Source organism: Vanessa cardui, chromosome 4, assembly GCF_905220365.1.
Source record: "Vanessa cardui chromosome 4, ilVanCard2.1, whole genome shotgun sequence".
In the NCBI taxonomy this organism is placed as follows: Eukaryota; Metazoa; Arthropoda; class Insecta; order Lepidoptera; family Nymphalidae; genus Vanessa; species Vanessa cardui.
In genome coordinates, this window is record NC_061126.1 from 14,256,332 (window position 1) to 14,276,441 (window position 20,110).

At 37.4% G+C, this 20,110-nt stretch overlaps 1 protein-coding gene across 1 annotated transcript in view; it reads right to left on the bottom strand.

The window, feature by feature from the left end:
* LOC124544303 (protein O-mannosyl-transferase Tmtc3) overlaps positions 1 to 20,110 on the bottom strand; it is a 200,019-nt gene that overhangs the window by 15,901 nt on the left and 164,008 nt on the right. Inside the window, exon 3 of the mRNA XM_047122784.1 lies at positions 2,020 to 2,101. Coding sequence (XP_046978740.1) covers positions 2,020 to 2,101 — 82 coding nt within the window. The remainder of the gene's footprint in view (positions 1 to 2,019; positions 2,102 to 20,110) is intronic.

Genomic DNA, 20,110 nt, shown 5'->3' on the forward strand with positions numbered 1-20,110 from the left:
TGTCTTAATGGTGATCTTGGATGTGTTTGTGAATACAAATTATGAATATGTTCCATAGTTATGCTGTATAGAGAATTTGGTCTAACTTAGTAGAATGAATATTTTATTACAATGTATCTTAATATCTTCTATACAAAGTTCTTCACTGATGAAGTTTTAAAAATGAAGAGTCTATGCTTAATATAAAAATGATATATTTTTCAGACTTTTAGTTTTCTTACTATATCCATTTTGATTTTTCTTTATTGTCAAAAAAAAAAAAAAAACATTTTTGATTTCTACCAAAGGCTCACTTTCTGTCATAGAAACTTTGAACGTATTAAAGCTTTTACACCGTGAGAGTTACGAGATGTTGTCTTTTATGTCCGTGTATTGGTTCATACACATTTTACAAAAAAAGGCGTATTACTCGATACAAGATTCTGTAGATGATAAAAAAGCGTGGAATTGATACCTGTTGACTTCCACGCAGGATATATTAATTTAAATAATTGTATTAACTAACATGACTTTGTATTTTTTAAATGTTGAAAAAGAGTAACTACTCGGTTTCTTGCCGGTTCTTCTCGTTAGAATCTACTTTCCGAACCGGTGGTAGCTTCACTTAATTGTTAATTGACGATTCAAAGGTGCTTGTAATAGCCCACTTGAATAAAGTTTATTTTGATTTTTTGATTTTATATTGAAAATTTACTATACTTAATAAGTAAGACTGTTTGACGGCAGAATTGCCTGCACGTGCAAAACCCTAATGTCGCTAAAAACATCTGATATCGTATTTTGATAACTTAACGACAAAAATATACGAAAAATCTATTAAAACATAAAAACACTGTTGTTAGAAAGATATGTATATACATTTGTTATTTAGTCTTGCAAATGAGAGCGAGAAACTCATCTTACATATATGTATATTAGGTATTACGAGTCTATAGACTAAACATCGAGTAAATAAATAAGGATTTTAAATTATTTTCCTAATCGAAGTACATATTGTTATGAGAAAATAAATGCATTATCATTTATTCACAAATCGTTTATACTCTGAATTATTTGTACATAAAATTTACATATATCAGTAAGCATGAGCAGAATAATATCGATGTTGTTAAAATCGTTTAAATTAAATACCGATTGACTTTCGACTCGTCAAAATGTAAATGTCAGTGTCAAGCGTAATGGACCGTAGATTAAAAATGCATGTTCTGTTTTTTTTTTTACAATCGTTTGAATATAAAATAAGTTATGATTAAATTAAAAAAAGCGTTGTGATGCCGATTACAAAATCGATTGAAACAGCTACTCGATTGTGTGTTTAGTACTTACTCGTAATAATTGAATAGAATGGAATCGTGTACGGGGTACACAGTTAGTATATGAAGATGGGTTATCTTATCGAAAACATTTTAAAGAAACCAACCGAATTTTCTTAAGTAACATGATTTTATCGTAACCTGCGTTTCGAAAGATCATATTCCATAATAATTGTAGCTTCAAAACTTTACAGATTTCGATGCAAGCTATCATCTTATCTTTAGACCAACAGAAACCTAAATACCGATGATCGAATTTCTAAAACCAGAATTGGCGAATTTCCATACAAACTTTCATCCCCTTTATAACCTTAGAAGATCAAATTTGAAAAATCCTTCGTTAGTGCTTCGTTAGTCCATAAAGAACTTCTCGGAAAATTTTATCCTATTAGACTCAACGGTAAAGGCTGTGTATTGTGTGCCGTAGTCAGTCATTTTACATGTACTGTAGTTTATTATCTATGTTTGGTTAATATAATGTTATCTGTTATTCTTTTCGTGTTCGTATTTGACACTGTAAATGCATTAATTGAATTAAAAATCGAGAGCAAAGGACAAATTATGAAAGTCATGACCTTTTATTATAGCCTTCTTATAAATAAAATTGATATAATATTTTATCATATCTAAAATAAATGTGTAAATAACTTTGTATATTTAATCTGTTGATGAATTTTGATCGGACCAAATATGATTGGTTACTTACCGCCTCGCTGTGTATGGGATGCACCGCAAACAAGATGGCCGCGACGAAACTTGCGAATTCCGGGAGGAACATCGCGCAAACTCTGAAACAAAATAAACTAGGTCAGTCCACAACTAATCACGCAATGCCAAGTGAACTTTATTTGGCTATTTATTTAGTAATGCAAGCTGACTTTTTCGGTACTATCTTTTTTTTTTTGATCAAGTTGGGATTGATTTTTATATTACGTCGAGCTCGAGTGGAGTATTTTTTTATTTATTTTAATATGGCAATACGTCAGGAACTATATTTTTTACATGAGAATTTTTGTATATTGCAACTCAAATACGTGCTGGAAAAATATATGTTTCGATTTAACCATCACGGTGGAAAATAACAATTCGAAATAACTTGAAAATATAATTTTAATATCGTAAATTTGATTGATGTTTCAATTAAAACAGTTTATCACTGAGTTAAATTTGTGGGGCTGCTTATGTAATTGATTTCAGAAAATGTGACATTAAGCGGAATATTACTACGTTCGTGTATAGTACAAGTCGAGAATTTTACGTAAATAATTTACTTTTGGAAAACGCCATCTCTTTTCTTTGACATAACGGCGTTTCTTTTTTTGTCAAATTTTGTAATTCTTTACAATTTATTCATTTACTAAATACATAGTACACAGTCAATCATTTTTATAGCAAGGTACGCTGTGATTTATGGGCTAGACAAGCTCATATGTATTCAATTTAAGAAACTATACCATAGTGCACATTAAAAAATCTCTATGATTAAATTAGCTGGCCCATTCCGACTTATTGCGATTCGAATTCAATTCAAAATTAATGATAATAAACACAGCTAGTGAACTAAAAATAAAAAACATATCAATGAAACTCCTAGACCGATTTTAATGAAACTTATACTATTCCCTAAGTTGAAGTGCACCTAACTTAGATTAAAAATGATCATCTAAATACAACTTCTACTATTCGAGAAATTTGTGGACAAACATACAAACACTTACTACGAGAATAAGCACACGTGCTCGGAAGCATATATCATACTCAAATATAATTAAATCCTAAAAATGTTACACACATATATGTCCAATTGATAATTCCCTCCAATTTAGAAGTAGGTTAATTATAGAATTCTCAAATTACAAAACATAAAAAGACGTTTATAAATCGAATGTCCTGTAATTAAATCAAATGTACAGTACTGTAGATTCAACCGAGGCGTATAATAGTCGACCAGAAGTCATTAGATCGTGAGGAGCTTGCGGCTAAACCGACCAATCCGCAGCCTCCTGCCCTTAGTGTACGCAGAGGTGATTACCGACATTATCTACAGCAAGATACAATGTAATTGTAACGGTCAAGTTACATTTACCGACTCAAAATACATTTACGAGGTATGTTACTGCTAGTGAAACTGGATCTTAAATGCAGGGGGAAAATGTGATTAATTGATGATTCTCTTTGTAGGATAAGAATGATAATTGAATGAGATGGGTCAGTGGTTAGAACAGCTAGATTTTAATCGGATTTTGTAAAAATGTTATCAGTTCGTATTGCAAGGACAACTACCTACATATATCTTAATTTGCGTAATAGGTGATAGTGAAAGAAAACATTGTCGGAAGACTGTATAATTGTGTATCATGGATGAAAGTATTTCAAATATGTATCAACTTTGCTTTCAATCGTATAAAAATCCTATAATAATCCTGTAATTTTTGAGGTTATAGATTTCATATAAACAGACAACGAAGGATAAACAGACTCTCATATAATAATGTATATTTATGCAACTTTTTTTTAAATAAATTAAACCTTAAACTCTCCAAGAAATAAAACGCCCAAGAATATTTCTTTAAACTATGTATGTTCTACTTATGTGTATGTATAATGTATAAATAATATTTTATCCGTTCAAAATCAATCCGGGCAGCTAATAAATATTCTTGTATTGCCTATCATGCTTTACTTAAGTTTATTTTAACAAGATACTTTCGTGTACCTTTCATAAATTAAGACCAGATTTTAAATTTAATTCTCGTCTATTTCACAAAAGATTTTATAAGAAAATAATTATGAAACATTTTAGTTGATGTGTAACTACAACTTTGTGTTTAAGTACGAGGCATAACTATTAAGACGTTATGTATGTACGTTTAGTAACTTTCGTTTAGCAGATCCCCAGGGGGAAGTAGCCCACTTTAGTTTGGCGTCATTTTAAAAGAAAATGCAGCGAGCACGTTACGCTCTGGATTGTATAAATATACCTTAAACGTTTTCCGGGACAATGTAGGACATTGTGTAAACTGTGAGAATTTGTAACGTTCTTCTATATCTTGTTCTTATTTAAATAAAGTTTAACCAATTATATTTGATATTATAATACTAGTAATCCGTATTCGCTCGCGTTTTAGGGTGTTGGTTGTCATATGTCAGGCAAAAAAGGACCCTATGTCCTTTCTTGGAGTTTAAGTTTGCTTCATCCCAAATTTCATCAAATTCGTTTCTGCGGTTTGGTCGTAAAAGATCGACATTTATAATATTAATATAGATTTTAGGTAATAAATTTAATATTCAATTGTTTTTCCTTTTTTAAATAAATCATTAATGGAATAGGAAATTTTATTCAATAAATAAACAAGAGAAATATGTTATTCAACTCAATAAAATTTATAAGACAAGGAATTCAACCGTTGGAACTAATCTTGTATTTGACACTGCAGGAAATACCGTAAGGAAACCTGCACGTGTCGCATGATATTATGTAACATTTAAATATATTGCCACCAACAATGGTGATTCAGTATGATAGAATAAGCTTCAACGAACTTGTTATATTAAGTAGTTAATGAATAGTTTCGGGCTGTTAGCGAAATGTTGTACGATTGGTGGTAGAGCTTGGTACTACCCATTCATCAGAAATTCCACCGCCAAACCAAAACAAAAGTATTGTTTTGTATTGTGGTGAGTCAGCCCGTGTAACTATAGGTACAAGGGACATAAAAGGTAGGTTTTAGGTGAGAAGAATGGTTATGTTTCTTACAGCACCATTGTCTTTGGGCGGTGGTGACGACTTACCATCAGGTGGCTGGTCCGTAGCATAAAAAAATATAACAAGCGGTCACTGTTATATTTGTGTACGTAAATTAATTTAACTTTTCCATACAATATCCTTTTACGATACAAGAATTTACTCACAGACAGATGTAGGTTGATGGGAAACTTTTGCGGTGTAGTCCCAACGCACAACCTCGCCGCTTTCATGAAATGAATAGTTGTAAATGTGCTTGTTTAGGAGTCCAAGTTTGACCCACTTTGCTTTAGTGCCCGGTTAGTTAATATTCAGAAGTCAAATCGATGTTGGATATGTATTCTTGTTTGTTATGTATCGGTATTTACATTGATTTACAAATTAAAAAAGTTTTATCAAATTTTATGCGTATGAGTTTTATCTATTGACCAGTAAGTATATTTTTACTTTATAATGTTGCGTTCTAGTTTGAAGGGTGAGTGAGGCAGTGTAACTACAGCTACCACTGATATAATAATTTAGTTCTCAAGCGCATTAGAGGTGCAAGGAATGCCTGAGATTTCAGATGGCACTAATGCTTATGGATGGTGGTGACCACTTGCCACCAGGTAGTTTACCCGTTATTGGCTGGTTCACCTTTTTTTTTTTTTTTTTTTTTTATTACGCTGGAAAAACGCTTTGCGCGCTTCCCCCACGTGATGGAAAGTGGGGGGGGGGGGGTGTGGGACTCCCCGGAGCCCTGAACGCCGAGTGCGCCCAAGCACACCGGGTTTACCCACTAAAAAACCAGCGGTACCCTCTCCGTCTTTCGGCGGAAGCCACGGGATCGCTTACGCATGCTACCGTGACACCCTGACGGTCGGCCCGCTTATACGGGCCTTCAACAGCTAGGGGGGATTCCCAGGGTACTGGGACGCCCCCTGGTCCCTACGGCGCCTATTGAGGCGGAGGGAGAAGATGCGCGTAGCGCCTTTTCCTTCTCCCCGGTCGTCTTCTGCGGAGCGAGTCAGCGGCGGCATTTTTTTCCGCTCCCGCTCCGCTGCTTCCTTCTGCGACATGACACTTTCGCAGAAGGAGCGCATCTCTGACCAGCACACCTCGCTACCGAGCATGGTGTTGATAACGCTCGGTAGCGAGAGGTCTCCGCCCATAGTCGCCGCAAGGATGTGCCTCTGGGGCCCCCACGCAGCACACTCGTACAGGGTGTGGTACGCCGTGTCCACTGGCGCACCACACTCGTGACAGGAGGGTGACTCCTCCCGCCGCGCTATCCCGTGCAGGTACTTACCGAAGCATCCGTGTCCGGTAAGTACCTGCGTCATTCTATACGACAGTGTGCCGTGCTTCCTCTCGACCCAGCGACTCAAGTGGGGACGGATCGCCTCCACTGTCGTTAGGCCCGCCGTGGGAGTCCCCAGATCCTCCTGCCATCGGGCGATCAGGGCTTGCTGGGCTAGAGCCCTGATCCGCCCGATCTCCGCCGACCCTGGACGGTCGCCGCGGTCCCTCGCCTCGACCCGGAACCGGTACACTTCCGCGAGCACCTCCGCCTGGAGCTCCCAGGGCGGATCGCCCGCGAGAAGTGTCGCCGCAGTCCACGACACCGTACGGTACCCTCTGATGCCTCTCACCGCTATGACCCTCTGCGGCTTTCGCAGCAGAGCCCGGTTTTTAGCGGTGAGGGCGTCTATCCAGATCGGGGCACCGTACAGCGCCATCGACCTCACTACGCTGGAATAAAGACGCCGGCATAGCGACCCCGGCCCTCCCACATTCGGAAGGAGGCGACCAAGAGCGGCAGCGGCGTTGATGAGCCTTGGGCCGAGATGAACAAAATGCTGCCCAAAGCTCCATCGACCGTCCAGGATCAGGCCCAGATACTTCATCTGGGCCTGCACCTTGATAACCGTCCCCTGGACGGTGATACTCGCCCCTCGTGGGGGTCCTTTTCGTGGACCGTGAAAGAGGAGGGCCTCCGTTTTGGATATGGAGACCCTCAAGCCCAGCATTCCCATGCGGTCCACGGTGAGAGCCGTTCCGACTTCGGCAAGGCGAGCCGCCTCCCGGAAGTCCCGTCCAATCGCCGTGACGAGAGTGTCGTCAGCATAACACAACACCCCCATCCCGGGAAGGACGGGAGCCCGCAGGAGCCAGTCGAAACCGACGTTCCATAGAATTGGGCCGAGGACCGACCCCTGTGGAACGCCGCAGCCCACTCGATGCCGGACGATCCTCCCATCGACCCCCGCCCAGAGGATCTTCCTGTCCTGGAGGTACGCCTCCAGCAGTCTCCTCAGATAGGTCGGCACCCCATGGTATCGGAGTGCCTCCCGTATCGTCTCGAAAGGGAGACTGTTGAAGGCGTTCGCCACGTCAAGCGACACAGCCAGGACGACCTGCCCCCGGGCCACCGCTTCCGTCGTCCGAGTCTTCAGGGCATTCAGGGCGTCGACTGTCGATCGGCCCGCCCTGAATCCGTACTGCGCCTCCGAGAGACCCGGACCGACCTCCTCGAGGTGCTGAACGAGACGGGCTGCGAGGACCTTCTCGAAGAGTTTTCCCGTCTCGTTCAGCAGCACAATTGGCCTGTATGCCGAAGGGGAATCCAACGGCCGACCTTCCTTCGGCAACAGGACCAACTTCCCTTCTTTCCAAGGCTTCGGAAACTGCCCGCTGCACAGACACTCGTCGAATAGCTCCCGAAGCCTTGCACCTAGGTATTCCAGGGCGTCGCACAGAATACGCCCTGGAACCCCGTCCGGACCCGGCGCCGTCTTCCTGGCCCTCAAGCGACCGAGGGCCATCTCCATCTCCCGCTCCGTAATCAGTGGGGAAACCACTGGGTCTTCGGTCACGGAGCGGGGCGCCATCTGCGGAGGGACGTGCTCGCCTGGATGGGGGAAGAGTTCCCCAACCAGGCGAAGGAGGAGTTCCGGTGGCATCGTCTCGATGACGGGGGCGCCTTGGGTGCGGAACTTCCCGCGTACACCGCGGTACGGGCGCCCCCACGGGTCTCGATTGAGGCCCGCCAGAAGTTCCTCCCTGGCCTTCTCCTTGGCCTTGCGTATTGCCAGCTGCAGCTCTTTTTTCAGCTGGCGATAGGCGTCCAGCAACTGTCCCTCCAAATCCGTGTCGAGGCCGTTGCGTCTTCGACAGCGGACGTAGGCCCTCCGTGCCCGGCAGCACGTCGCCCGAAGGTCGGCGATTTCGGGCGACCACCAGTATACGTGTCGGCGCGGAACTCTGCGCCGGGTCCGAGGCATGGCCGCATCGCAGACTTCCTTGAGTGAACTGCGCATCCGGCCTGCCAGCTCCTCCGCGCTGGCGCCCTCCCTCCTCGCTGCGGAACCCCACCGCTGCACGATTGCGGCCTCCTTGACCAGCTCTCGATCGACCTGGCCGAGAGACCACCTCGGCAACGTGGTCGGCACCCTCTGGGGTTCCGCCGGCCTGCGAGAAGTGGAGATCTCAAATCGGATGTACCGGTGATCCGATAGAGTCTCCACCTCCTCCTCCACTCTCCAATCAACCACTCTGCGTGCTACGACAGCAGTGGCGAACGAAACGTCCACCACGGAACCCCTGTTGAGAAGGGACAGGTTGGAGAGCAGGGATTGGCTGGTTCACCTACCTATTTTACAAAAAATCACATAAGGCTCAAATAATCGTAAATAAATATGATAAACCTTACAAAATATGACAGCGTGGAATGTTGGCAAGAATTCCTGTTTATGGGCAAAAACCAACCAGCAGAAATGAATCGGGCGGAAGCATAAGACTGATATGTTTTTTTAATATTCTTGCACTATTTCTTTAAGGTATTTCAATTGCGAACGACATCATTTTATTGGAAATAAATAGTATAGCTTTGTCATTTTCGTTTGCGTTTCCAATCTTTAACATTTCCACATAAGATGGGACTAGTGTCAACGCATGTACCGTCTTGTAATAACCTCGGCCATTATTTGCCATCACAATGTTTAATTCAAGGCTCAATTAGAACAGTACCGTTGTATTGTATCATTAAGAGAACGATGTCAGAAAAAGTAACCTGACTTACCTAAATACGATATACTTTCTTTCAGCAATGCCTTTTTAACCTAACATCTATTTTCTTAAAGCTTTCTTGTAAATGTAAATATAACATAACATACAAAGGTACTGAATTATAGGATTCCCGGCTTGGTTTAATAAGTTATTGGCTTCTTCTGCGATTCCCAATAGCAGACCGAAGCGAGCAAGGAAGGAATTTAGAAAGTTTGCAAGGTCCCTCTTTCCAAAAACAAACAAAACTCATATGTTTCGGAAATTACGTAAAGTTATTCAATTCCTGCGTCTGATATCAAAGAAATTCTGACATATGTAACTATGATCACGGAATCGCAGTAGAAAATAAACTAAACTTATTACATTTCGAATCAGTCTCATCTTTGCACAGTATTGTATTTACTTCAGGGTTCAGCGGGATTTACTGAAGTAAATGGGCTCATTTGGCTGTCAGGGTTCATTTCGAAACGAATGAACGAATGACAACTAAGTCAACAAAAAAAGCATCCTGAAAATTGGCTCAAAACTCAAATCGTGTCTCAAAATATCAAAGAACCATAAATTCAGTATTTAAATAACCAGATTTTATTTACCTTATTGTATTTTATTCCGAAGTTGATCCTTATTTATTAGCTAATTGACTCTACTTTTATTACCCTAAAAGTTTTGACTTAAAATCGTAGACATTCGAAACTTTAAATTAACGTCTTTGAGCGCCATTTTTAATTTTGTCGTATTTGAATTCAGGGTAACTACTATTTATTTTTTTATATAAATTAAATACAACCAGGATCGATATGTTTCATTACGTTCGAGTAGACTAAAGAAGTCACATATATATTACTCTGATCCCAATGTAAGTTGCTAAAACACTCGTGTTATGGACAATCAGAAGTAACGACGGTACCACAAACACCCAGACCCAAGACAACATAGAAAACTAATGAACTTTTTCTACATCGACTCGGTCGGGCATCAAGCCCGGGATCTCGGCGTGGCGTACCCATGAAAACCGATGTCCAAACTACTCGACCATGGAGGTCGTAAGGAAAAAGTAATATACAATAAGAAAATGCCTAAGCTTGAGACGCATTATATTATCTTATCACTTATTCATTACACGTGTAATCTCATTTGTATATTTTTCTGTCTCTATTCTTATAATAAACATCTCATACACACCAAGACAAATGGAAGTACAAACGTCACTCATACTAATGCACACATAAACCTTATAATAATTAATTTAATGACAAATCAATTCATCGCAACACAAGCGTATTATATTAGAATGGTCTATGCGACTTTGAATATAATAATTATAAAGTTTATACACGTGCCACCGTAATTCAGATGTCAACAATTCACGCGTGAGATTCGAAGTGAATTCTTACAGAATAATGCTTGCGCTTATTAATAAGCTTGTATAAAATATTATTTGGTTCGAATTTTAAATGTTTCATAATAATACAATCGTCGTAAATTTCTCAAATCTTGTAAATCACAACAAATGGATGTTAATGGTGTGTAACGTTTCGTTTAATAACGTGTGAAACCGAGCGAATATATAAAAAGAAAACATTACGTAGCCTTAATGTTGCGTTAACGGAAAGCAGCCATGTTTAAATATTAAATAAAAGTTAAATGTTTCAAGAGAATGATAAAAAAACCATCCACCGATCCGCAGAGTATATCCTTATATTTTATTTTGAGAAATGCGGTATAAACTTTGAAGTTTTGAAACTTGTCTTGTAGCTTTAGAGACTTTGAAGTCTGCTTAGGAAGAGTTAGAGGAAGGACATTAATTGGTCAAGTTTGCTAGGTGGCGACACCGTGCGGTGTCCGGCCGCAGCCTCCACAGACCTGAAACACCGACTAATTGAGATCCGTGCGAGCAACGTCGAACTTCGTCCGGAATTAAGGCACTCGTTGCCGACTTTTTGCTAAACTAGAGGAATCTCTTGCGAAGTTAGCGAAAAACATTTAAAGGTAGTTGTAATGAGTCGGCGAAGGAGCAGAATACTCTGCGATTCAATGATTTGATTGTTGTTGTAAAATAAAAACTGTACACTATTCCGACGATAACTTCTGAATGTCTCGCGAACTTCTAATAGAATACTTGGAGCCACGAATAAGACAACTTCTCTTAAAACTTTTCACTAGCTTTTTCAATTTACGAAGATGAATTTCTTAGAAGATTTCAAGAGGAAGTTTCGAGTGGACCAACGCGGGGATTTCAAGGTTTTTTGACACTTGAAATTTATTTTAAAACGCTCAAATCATATTGGTATATGTAATCATACTCCTCCTCGACGACCTCTGTGGTCGAGTGGTGTGTACACCGGTTTTCATGGGTACGCCACTCTGAGGTCCCGGGTTCGATTTCCGGCCGAGTTAATGTAGATTACCATTAGTTTTCTATGTTATCTTGGGTCTGGGTGTTTGTGGTACCGTCGTTACTTCTGATTTCCATAACACAAGTGCTTCAGCTACTTACATTGGGATCAGAGTAATGTATGTGATGTTGTCAAATATTTATTTATTTATTTATTATAATAATAAAAACTTCGTCATAATAAATACGAGCGTTTGAACAGTCTATGATGCGCGGAAAGGAACCATTGATCTTCACTCTCCAGTGAAGTTCCACTTGTATCATGTATAACTGGGCCATCTCGAGTCATATTTTCATCGATATTATTTCCATTAAATGTAACAAACGAATACGCGAGCCAATACTTTGAAGGTTATTTGAAGCTTTTCGAGTTCAGAAATTGAGAGAACGCTATTTTTGTGATTAATGGACGATGAAACTGTATATACTGCATAATATCTTCTGTAACGTTTAACTACTTTGTTTTTGTTCAAATAAAATGTCCGTCGCTGGAAATAAAATGGTTGAACAGTTTATTTCTCAAACGGGATCGTTTTTATAGATCACTTTTACTTTGTCCCGTTTGTAAAAGTTCTCGATTTATTTTGCAACTGGAATATTTACTAATTTATTTAATAAAATTGAGATATTTTGTAAAACGAATGTCTGTTGTTTAAGAAATAACGATTAATCGGAGTCTCCCCTCCAATTAAGCGTAAATCTTGTGTGAGGAGTGGGTATAATAACCCAAGGGGTCTGGATCGAACATTCAACTACCATATAGCTAGCTGGACCGTATACCGTTGAAGTTCGTGAAGTTTCAATTTATCAAATTTCTGTATATAACAAACCTTATTTTTAATTTCCTTAATATAAACATCTTTTCATGAGTATATTTTTTATTAGAATGTAAAAGGTTATACAATATAATTTTCGTAAATAAAATCTTTCATTTTTAATTAACGAAAAAAGTTTTAAGTTATATTTTTCTAAAGTATTCATTTATGATTTATTTCCGATTATGATGAAACTTTGGTAACATATTCTACATACGCATTGGCAAAAAAAAAAACACTAATTTATCTTTATCTATTCGATTAATGTTTTATGTATATAATTGTGTGAGTTACCCGTGTGAGGTCAGGACGGCTAACTAGTATTAGCATTGCATTTATCTACCAAGTCAATGCTATGTTATTCATATATTCCTGGATATAACACGGGACGGGTTCCCGCACAATCAATCAATCGTTATGTGTTACTTATCTGCCTCGGCAACCTCTCGTAATCGAAACAGATATATGTTCTGTTTCACATTGCATATTAAAATGTTTTGTTTTTATTCATTTCGAGATGGATTTAATGCGCCAATCTTAACCCAATGTTGGTTCAAATATGGAACAACTTTATTTATAAATATTATGTATTGTATATGTAGTCAGACGGATAAGTGATCACTATCACTATATAGAACTATTAAACATTCCTGACATGGCCAAAATGCCACAAACATTGGGAGCTAAGATTTGTGATTTGTTTTTACACTGCCTCACTTACCTTTCAAACTAGAACACAACAATATTGTGTATTGTAATGAGGCGGTAGAATATCTATGAGATGAGTACTTACTTATAGGTACCCCCTCTTTCCCCCTCTAACTACTACTAACTCCAAGTAAATCTAATCTAAATAAAAAATAATAATAGAAATATTTAAAAGAAATGTCAGGTAATATAAGATATTCAATCAACAACACCAAATAGAATATATAAAATAAACAAATAATTTACAATCAAATAAGATATCATAAATAAATTGTTTAATTATTCCGTAACAAAGATACTTGGCTATTACGAGTAAATTAATTTCCAAACGTAATTAATTATCACATGCAAAGATAAAACAAAGGGTAAGCGTAATTAGGAGGGAAGTTATGACATTGGCAGCGGTGTTTGAGCTAATGAAAAACTAATTTAACTTTGCGGTAAAAAGTTACCCTCGCATTCCGGACCCCGGGCCTCTTACGATCCTAGAATGTTGAAAATACTCACAAAGAAAAATGGTCTGTATACATATAACCACAACCTATATATTGCTATAAAATAAACAGTGACTGTGTTGTTTTAGGTAACCCCCACAACGCTGCTGACTTCGACTTCATTATATTACAGATTAGTTTCTATCCTCGACTTCACCCACGTGTGAAGTATCATTAAAAATCTTTATTAGTTAGTAAGTTAGAAAGCGTGCATCTTAACCGATGATTGCAGGTTCAAACCCAGGCAAGCACCACTGAATTTTCATGTGCTTAATTTGTGTTTATAATTCGGCGGTGAAGGAAAATTTCGTGAGGAAACCAGCTTGTGTCTAATTTCAGAACACCGTGGTGGTATATGTTTCAAAACTTCTCCTCAAAGGGAGAGGAGGCCTTAGCCCAGCAGTGGGAAATTTACAGACTGTTGAGTACTTAAGACGTTGGCATAACAAACAGACCAACTCACTTCCGCTTTTATAATATAAAACATAATGATATTTGTATTCTGAGTATCTTTGTCTATGGTAACAATTTTATTTACTCTGATCCCTGAGGCTAGGAAGTTTTCTGTTTCCTATTACAAATAATACATAAAGTTGTCACTAAGGACGTTTTTTCTCGGAATGAGGGACAAATCATTCAATATTAGGCATGTTTTGTGAACGAAATTGGGTATTTCGTTGATAAACGAGGGTCTTGTATGCAACCGGCAGGAGGCAGACATGAATTTAAAAGTAATTCCATTATAAGTTTGGAGCTGGATGAAAATTTTCCAGTTGCAAATAATGCGAGGGGCTAAAAGTTTCGCTTGATACACTAATGTGATTGGAGTGTGTGCCGCTAAAGACATTACAACTTTTAAGTGGCGTAAACAACTCGATGTATGTCATATCCCAAAGAACGTATCACGTAACGTCGTTTCCACAATCGCGGTAATTTTATTTCTCTATTCCCACACGTTGAATGCATATTCGAATTTCGTATGACGGAGTGAAATTTCAACAAAGTTTCAATTGCATTCTGACGGTTGTTTTTTTGTTACAAACGGTTTTATAAGCAGAATATAATACGTGAAAATAAAACTACGATTAACAATCGTGTATTGAAAAAGTAACACTTTATAAAGACTGCACCGTTCTTTTAGTCGACAGTTTTTGGGGTCGTTGAACTCAATGTCATGGGGTACAAACCCGGGTTGGTTCAATAAAGTTTGTCACTCAAGTTCCCAAGTTACCACGATACGTTCCTAAGTCTTGGAAATCATGTAAAGCCATTGTTCCTGTGCCTTCTGTCTCTCTGTCTTTACTGACCCACCGACCATGTCAGAGAAGAAATAAAGTTTGCCAATAATTGTTCACTACATTTGAGTCGTTAGGGGAATCTTAGTTGAAATTGGAGACTGAAACCGTTCAGGATAATGACAATCATCATCAGATTACACTGCAGAGATGACAATAAGTCCAAGTATTAAGTCATTAAACCGAGCTTTCATGAAGTTAAATAATTCAGAAATACGCACGAGAAACGTAACAAAAACCGTTAAATAAATTTAGCCTAAACAAGGATAAATGCCTATTATAGGATATTTGATATTTGTATTTCATTAACGGACCCTTAACAAGACTTTTTACCCTTAGTAAAATTTCAAATGTTCGCCAATGAGCGAGCTGTATCGAATCTATTAAAATAAAGCCCCTAAGAGATGATTCCGAATCGTTTATTTGGCTTAATTGAAAAGTAATGCTTTGTTTAGTAGGTACGCAACGTACCCGATTTAATTATTTAATTCGATATAACCGTACCTTTTATTATGATGGGAAAATAAATATACAAATTTGGAAATGAGTTTTGCGGAGGTTTGAATTAACAGCCATAAAAATGCCATTGAATCTTGTAGTCAAAATACAAAAAAATATTTGTTGCATTTAAGTATTAGTTGTTATAATAAAAATAAAATAATTAAAAATACAAACTTACGTATACTTAGTATATGAAAATAAAGTACGTTGATTAAAAACTTTTACAGATATTTCCGAATTATAAATCGTCCTTTATTTATTACAAAAAAGTAGCCTATGTCCATTCTTGGACATCAAGTTTTCTCACCAAATTTCATAAAATTCGGTTTCGCGGTGTGATCGCGAAAGAGCGACAGACAGATAGAGTTACCTTCACATTCATATATTAGTATAGATTTTTGAAATAGACTAAGAAGGCATAAACTCCAGAACAACTAATAAGAAAGGATTATGTTGGGTCGAGTAATCCTGGACAGTTCATAGTCAGCAATGTATGCCTCGTGTCTCTATTGATCTTACCACTGAAATCTTTCAAATTGTCGTCTCCATCAGATTATGTGTGTAGGAAACTATAGTGGTCATGTTTGCGCACACATTTGTGCAAGACAGTTCGTTGCGCGCAGATGGTCACATTCCCTTGAGAAGAGCCGTAATGTCCAAAATCGATCGGGACAACGTAACTCTATTGCCATGTAATTGTTTCGTCTTTATATATAATCCAATTTAAGCTCCGTGGTCGACTTGTGTGTACGCCGGTTTTAATACTACGCCTTACCGAGGTCCCGAGTTCGATTCCCGGCAGAGTCAATGTAGTAAAAGTTCATTAATTTTCTATGTACGACGGTAGCACAAACACCTATTGTCATGGTACCGTCGTTACTTCTGATTATAACACAAGTGCAAGTGCATCAGAGTAAGAGATGATGTCCGATATTTATAAGAAAACATTAATTAATTAACGGTAATTACATTAGATGGAAAAGTAAGTTATTAGTAAGTTATATAAAATGTAAAGAATAGCGTTGGCAATTCATTGGAAATAGAAAATACGTAATTATAGAGATATCAGATTATAAAGCAAGGTAGATGGAGCGCTTGGAACATTGAAGAGAAGCAACAAAAGTGAATACAAATTCCCATCGGCTCTCAAAATTATTAATTTAGTTCACGTATTAACAAATAATTACAACTCACGTAATTCATAATTTTCATTCTGTATTCGTTTTTGTTTTATAATCTGACATTGTAATAAGTATCTAAAGGATTGGTAAGCTGAGTACCGTACCACTGAAAGCTAGTTGTTGTTCATAAATATTTACATGCAACTGTGTAGTTAGTGCATATTTTAAGAGCTCTTGTAACGTTTATTAAATTAAAAATTCAGAGCTGCGAATACTTTGAACAAATACAACTATTTTCACTCTCGTAGCGTACAAAGCTTAAAATTGTTTTATTGTTAAGTATATCATACTTGCTTTGAATGGAAGTTTTATTTACTAGTTCTAAATATTTATAATAATCAATATATATAAGGATTATATTTAGGTATAGCTTAATACATGTGCCTCCATCAACTCTTAAAGAAGTAGCGAGGATGAGCTGCAAAATATCCCAAAAATGACGATGACGTCATCTCTTAGCAATTATACAGACTGTTATTTTATAGCTTAACATGTCTGAAGAAATAGTCCAACCTGTTTATAAAAAAATTTAAGACAACATATGTATCATTAAACTGCCTAACAGTTAGAGATATAGTCGAAGATCCTAAGATTCTCGCCCTAAAAAAAGATATAAAAACTTTTTGGAAATTTCTGTCGTAAAATTCTCGGTAACACGGAGTCTGCAAGTGTGTGTGTGTTAGTCCTGTACCTTTTCATGTTATATCGAATTTGCTGTCACATTGTATTATAAGTGAGATAATACAGAGTACACCTCTTGTGCTCACACTTGTGAACTATAATACGTCCTGTGTTCGTTAGTCTCCCTTGAGATTCACCAGTACAGCGATCATTATCTATTATAGATAAGCGACAGTAACAGTTTCTATAAATATATTGAAGTATATTATTCGTATGAAGTCGTAAGAAGATTTGTTGATAGTTATTCATGTCTGTCTATATTTAGTTCTCTAACTGCCATAATAAAAATATAAAAAAATATATATATTTCTGATTAAAAAAGCGACGTTTATCCGGATGGTAATCCAGCATCTTCTGACTGACATTCATACGTTCGAGCTACTGGATCAAATCAGCTTCGTTGTCCACATTTCAGTCTCAAACTAAAACTCCAATTCATATATTCAATATTGAAGTTTATTCCATATAGAAGCTTTACACTTACTTATTGATTGTTAAATTAAGCACTACCAGTTCGGAAAAGAAAAAACGACAGGGCATGTCGTGAAAAGCTCCAGCGAAAGAAATTCGGTGGTCTTTTTTTCAATTTTATTATTTACATATATTCAATTTGAAAATAAAGTAATATGAATAGTCAGCATATCCTATCATTCCATTTGTTTTTGTTTATTTATTCCTTGGTTACTTCTAATTTGTAAAATCAATTTGCTTTCGAATTTATAGTAGACACTAGTTGTCAGCCGCGGCTTCGCTTACATTTTAGGGGCCTGTCGTCAGGCATTAAATAGTACTGTATGTCCTCACTTTCGATACCAGCTTGCTTTATATAAAAATTCAGCAAATTCGATTTTCTTTTTGTTTTTAGGTCGTGATAAAGCGTGATATACACAGACAGAGTTGCTTTCGCATTTATAAAACTGCTATTAGATAATGATCAATTTGTATTCGGACAACAAAGCTACTATTATACAACATATATTAAATAATCGATGCGTAAACTTCATTTGTGTGAGTTAAAATTAAACTTAATTACTTTTGAAACTATTATATTTAAAACTCTGACATCAAACCTAATTGTAGTTTTAATAAGCTAAAAGGTTCTATTAAGGAATGACACAGATAAAGTTGTCTCATTATTTTGCCACTGCACTTTAAATAGTATTCCACTTTTTATTTATATAAAGCTGAAAATAATTATGGAACGAATAATTTTAAATCAGTGCTAGTAAATGTATTCTGTCTTTTTTTTTCTCTTAAGTAGATTTGGTGCTTATTTCAATGAATTGTGGATCATCATCATCAGCCCGATTTGTCCACAGCTGGACATAGGCCTCTCCAAGTGCACGCCACTGTGGTTTTTCTCCGGCTACTCGCATCCAGCTCCTGCCGCCTTGCGTCCACCGTGCCTGATGACGTTCTATACTACGTTTGCCAAGACGCGGATTGTGGATGGGTGGGTGAAATCCATCAAAATCGTCTGCTATCAAATGAAACAGTAGGAAATCCTGACCTGATATGAACTTACGAAAGAAACTCAGCCAATAATATTTATCTTATAGTTATAGTACCTTTTTTTTTGTTTTACGGTATCTGTCTGCGGGCGTGCAAATTTGCCATCTGATGGTTGTCACCGTGCCGAAGTATATCAGCACGCTATGAAATTTTAACCATTCCTTACTAATGCGTCACCAACGTTAAGAGTTGAGATGTTATGACCATTGTGCTACTATCTACACTGCTTCAATCATCAGTAATCACACACAATTATTGTTGTTTTAGAATCTAGAATATATAATAAGTGGGTGTTGCCTTGCCATCGTACCACCAAATATTATATCCCATAATAAATTAAGTACTCTTATAACGCGCTTTATCATTATCTGATTGGTCCTTCCACGAAATACATTGGTATTTGTAGTTAAATGATTACCGTGCTGCGTCTTCGTTTCAAACAAAAATGCTTGAAGTAGGAGCTCTAGTTTTCTGGCGTATCTTTTCAATCCCAGCGATAATAAGAAACTCGTACAGAGGCGAAGCTCATTAAAATTTAATGGATTCCCGCATGACACATGCTAAAGAACCACAGATACCGAAATTTACATTTTTCGTACAATAATGAAAATTGTAAAGAAATCATTCCCTCTACATTTTATATAATGAATATGCCATGCTTATCACACGATCGACCGTTGATGATGAGTCTTCCTGTTTTATCTACACCTCATACAACAGTACTAAGCATTGGTGCTTGGCTTTGTATAGTGGATGACACTACAGGCAAGATCAAATTGAAAATATTCTGTACTAAGTAGGCTTTTAAAAGCATTTTGAATCGTCATTTAACAAACTATATTTAGTGAATCTTCCACTATTTCGGAATCCATAGGAATCGGTAAGAAAGTCAGTAGTTTTTTTTGTTAATTCGAAATTAATTTTGAACAACGCTGGCAAAGCTTGCACAAAGCTTCATGATATTCTATTGTTTCTAGATTTATGGCTTTTTAGTGTGATTATGTTTTACATTTTAATTTAATTTAATTTATGAAAGATATCGCTATCAACACAGCAATCGATATCTAGAATAATGTACGAATGATTTTTTCAAAATATCTGTAAAAATATATTTCCAATTTCATTTCTATGTTGAACTAACATCCGCTACATAATATATACGTTGTAATGTTGCGAGTGAAATAAATCATTATATAAAATGTATTTCCCCGTTTAAATTAATTCTAGTAAAGTCCGTATAAATTGTTCGACCGAAATAGTTATTAGGTACTATAAAGGTTTTAAATTATTGATTTCGTTTTAAAATAACCATCGCTCGATTGTCGCTAATTGAATTAAATTCGTTAAATAACATAAGCTGGCTTAGTCGAGCTGGCGGACACTTGTGTATCTGTCTTAATTAGTATTAAGTATTAGGCTATGT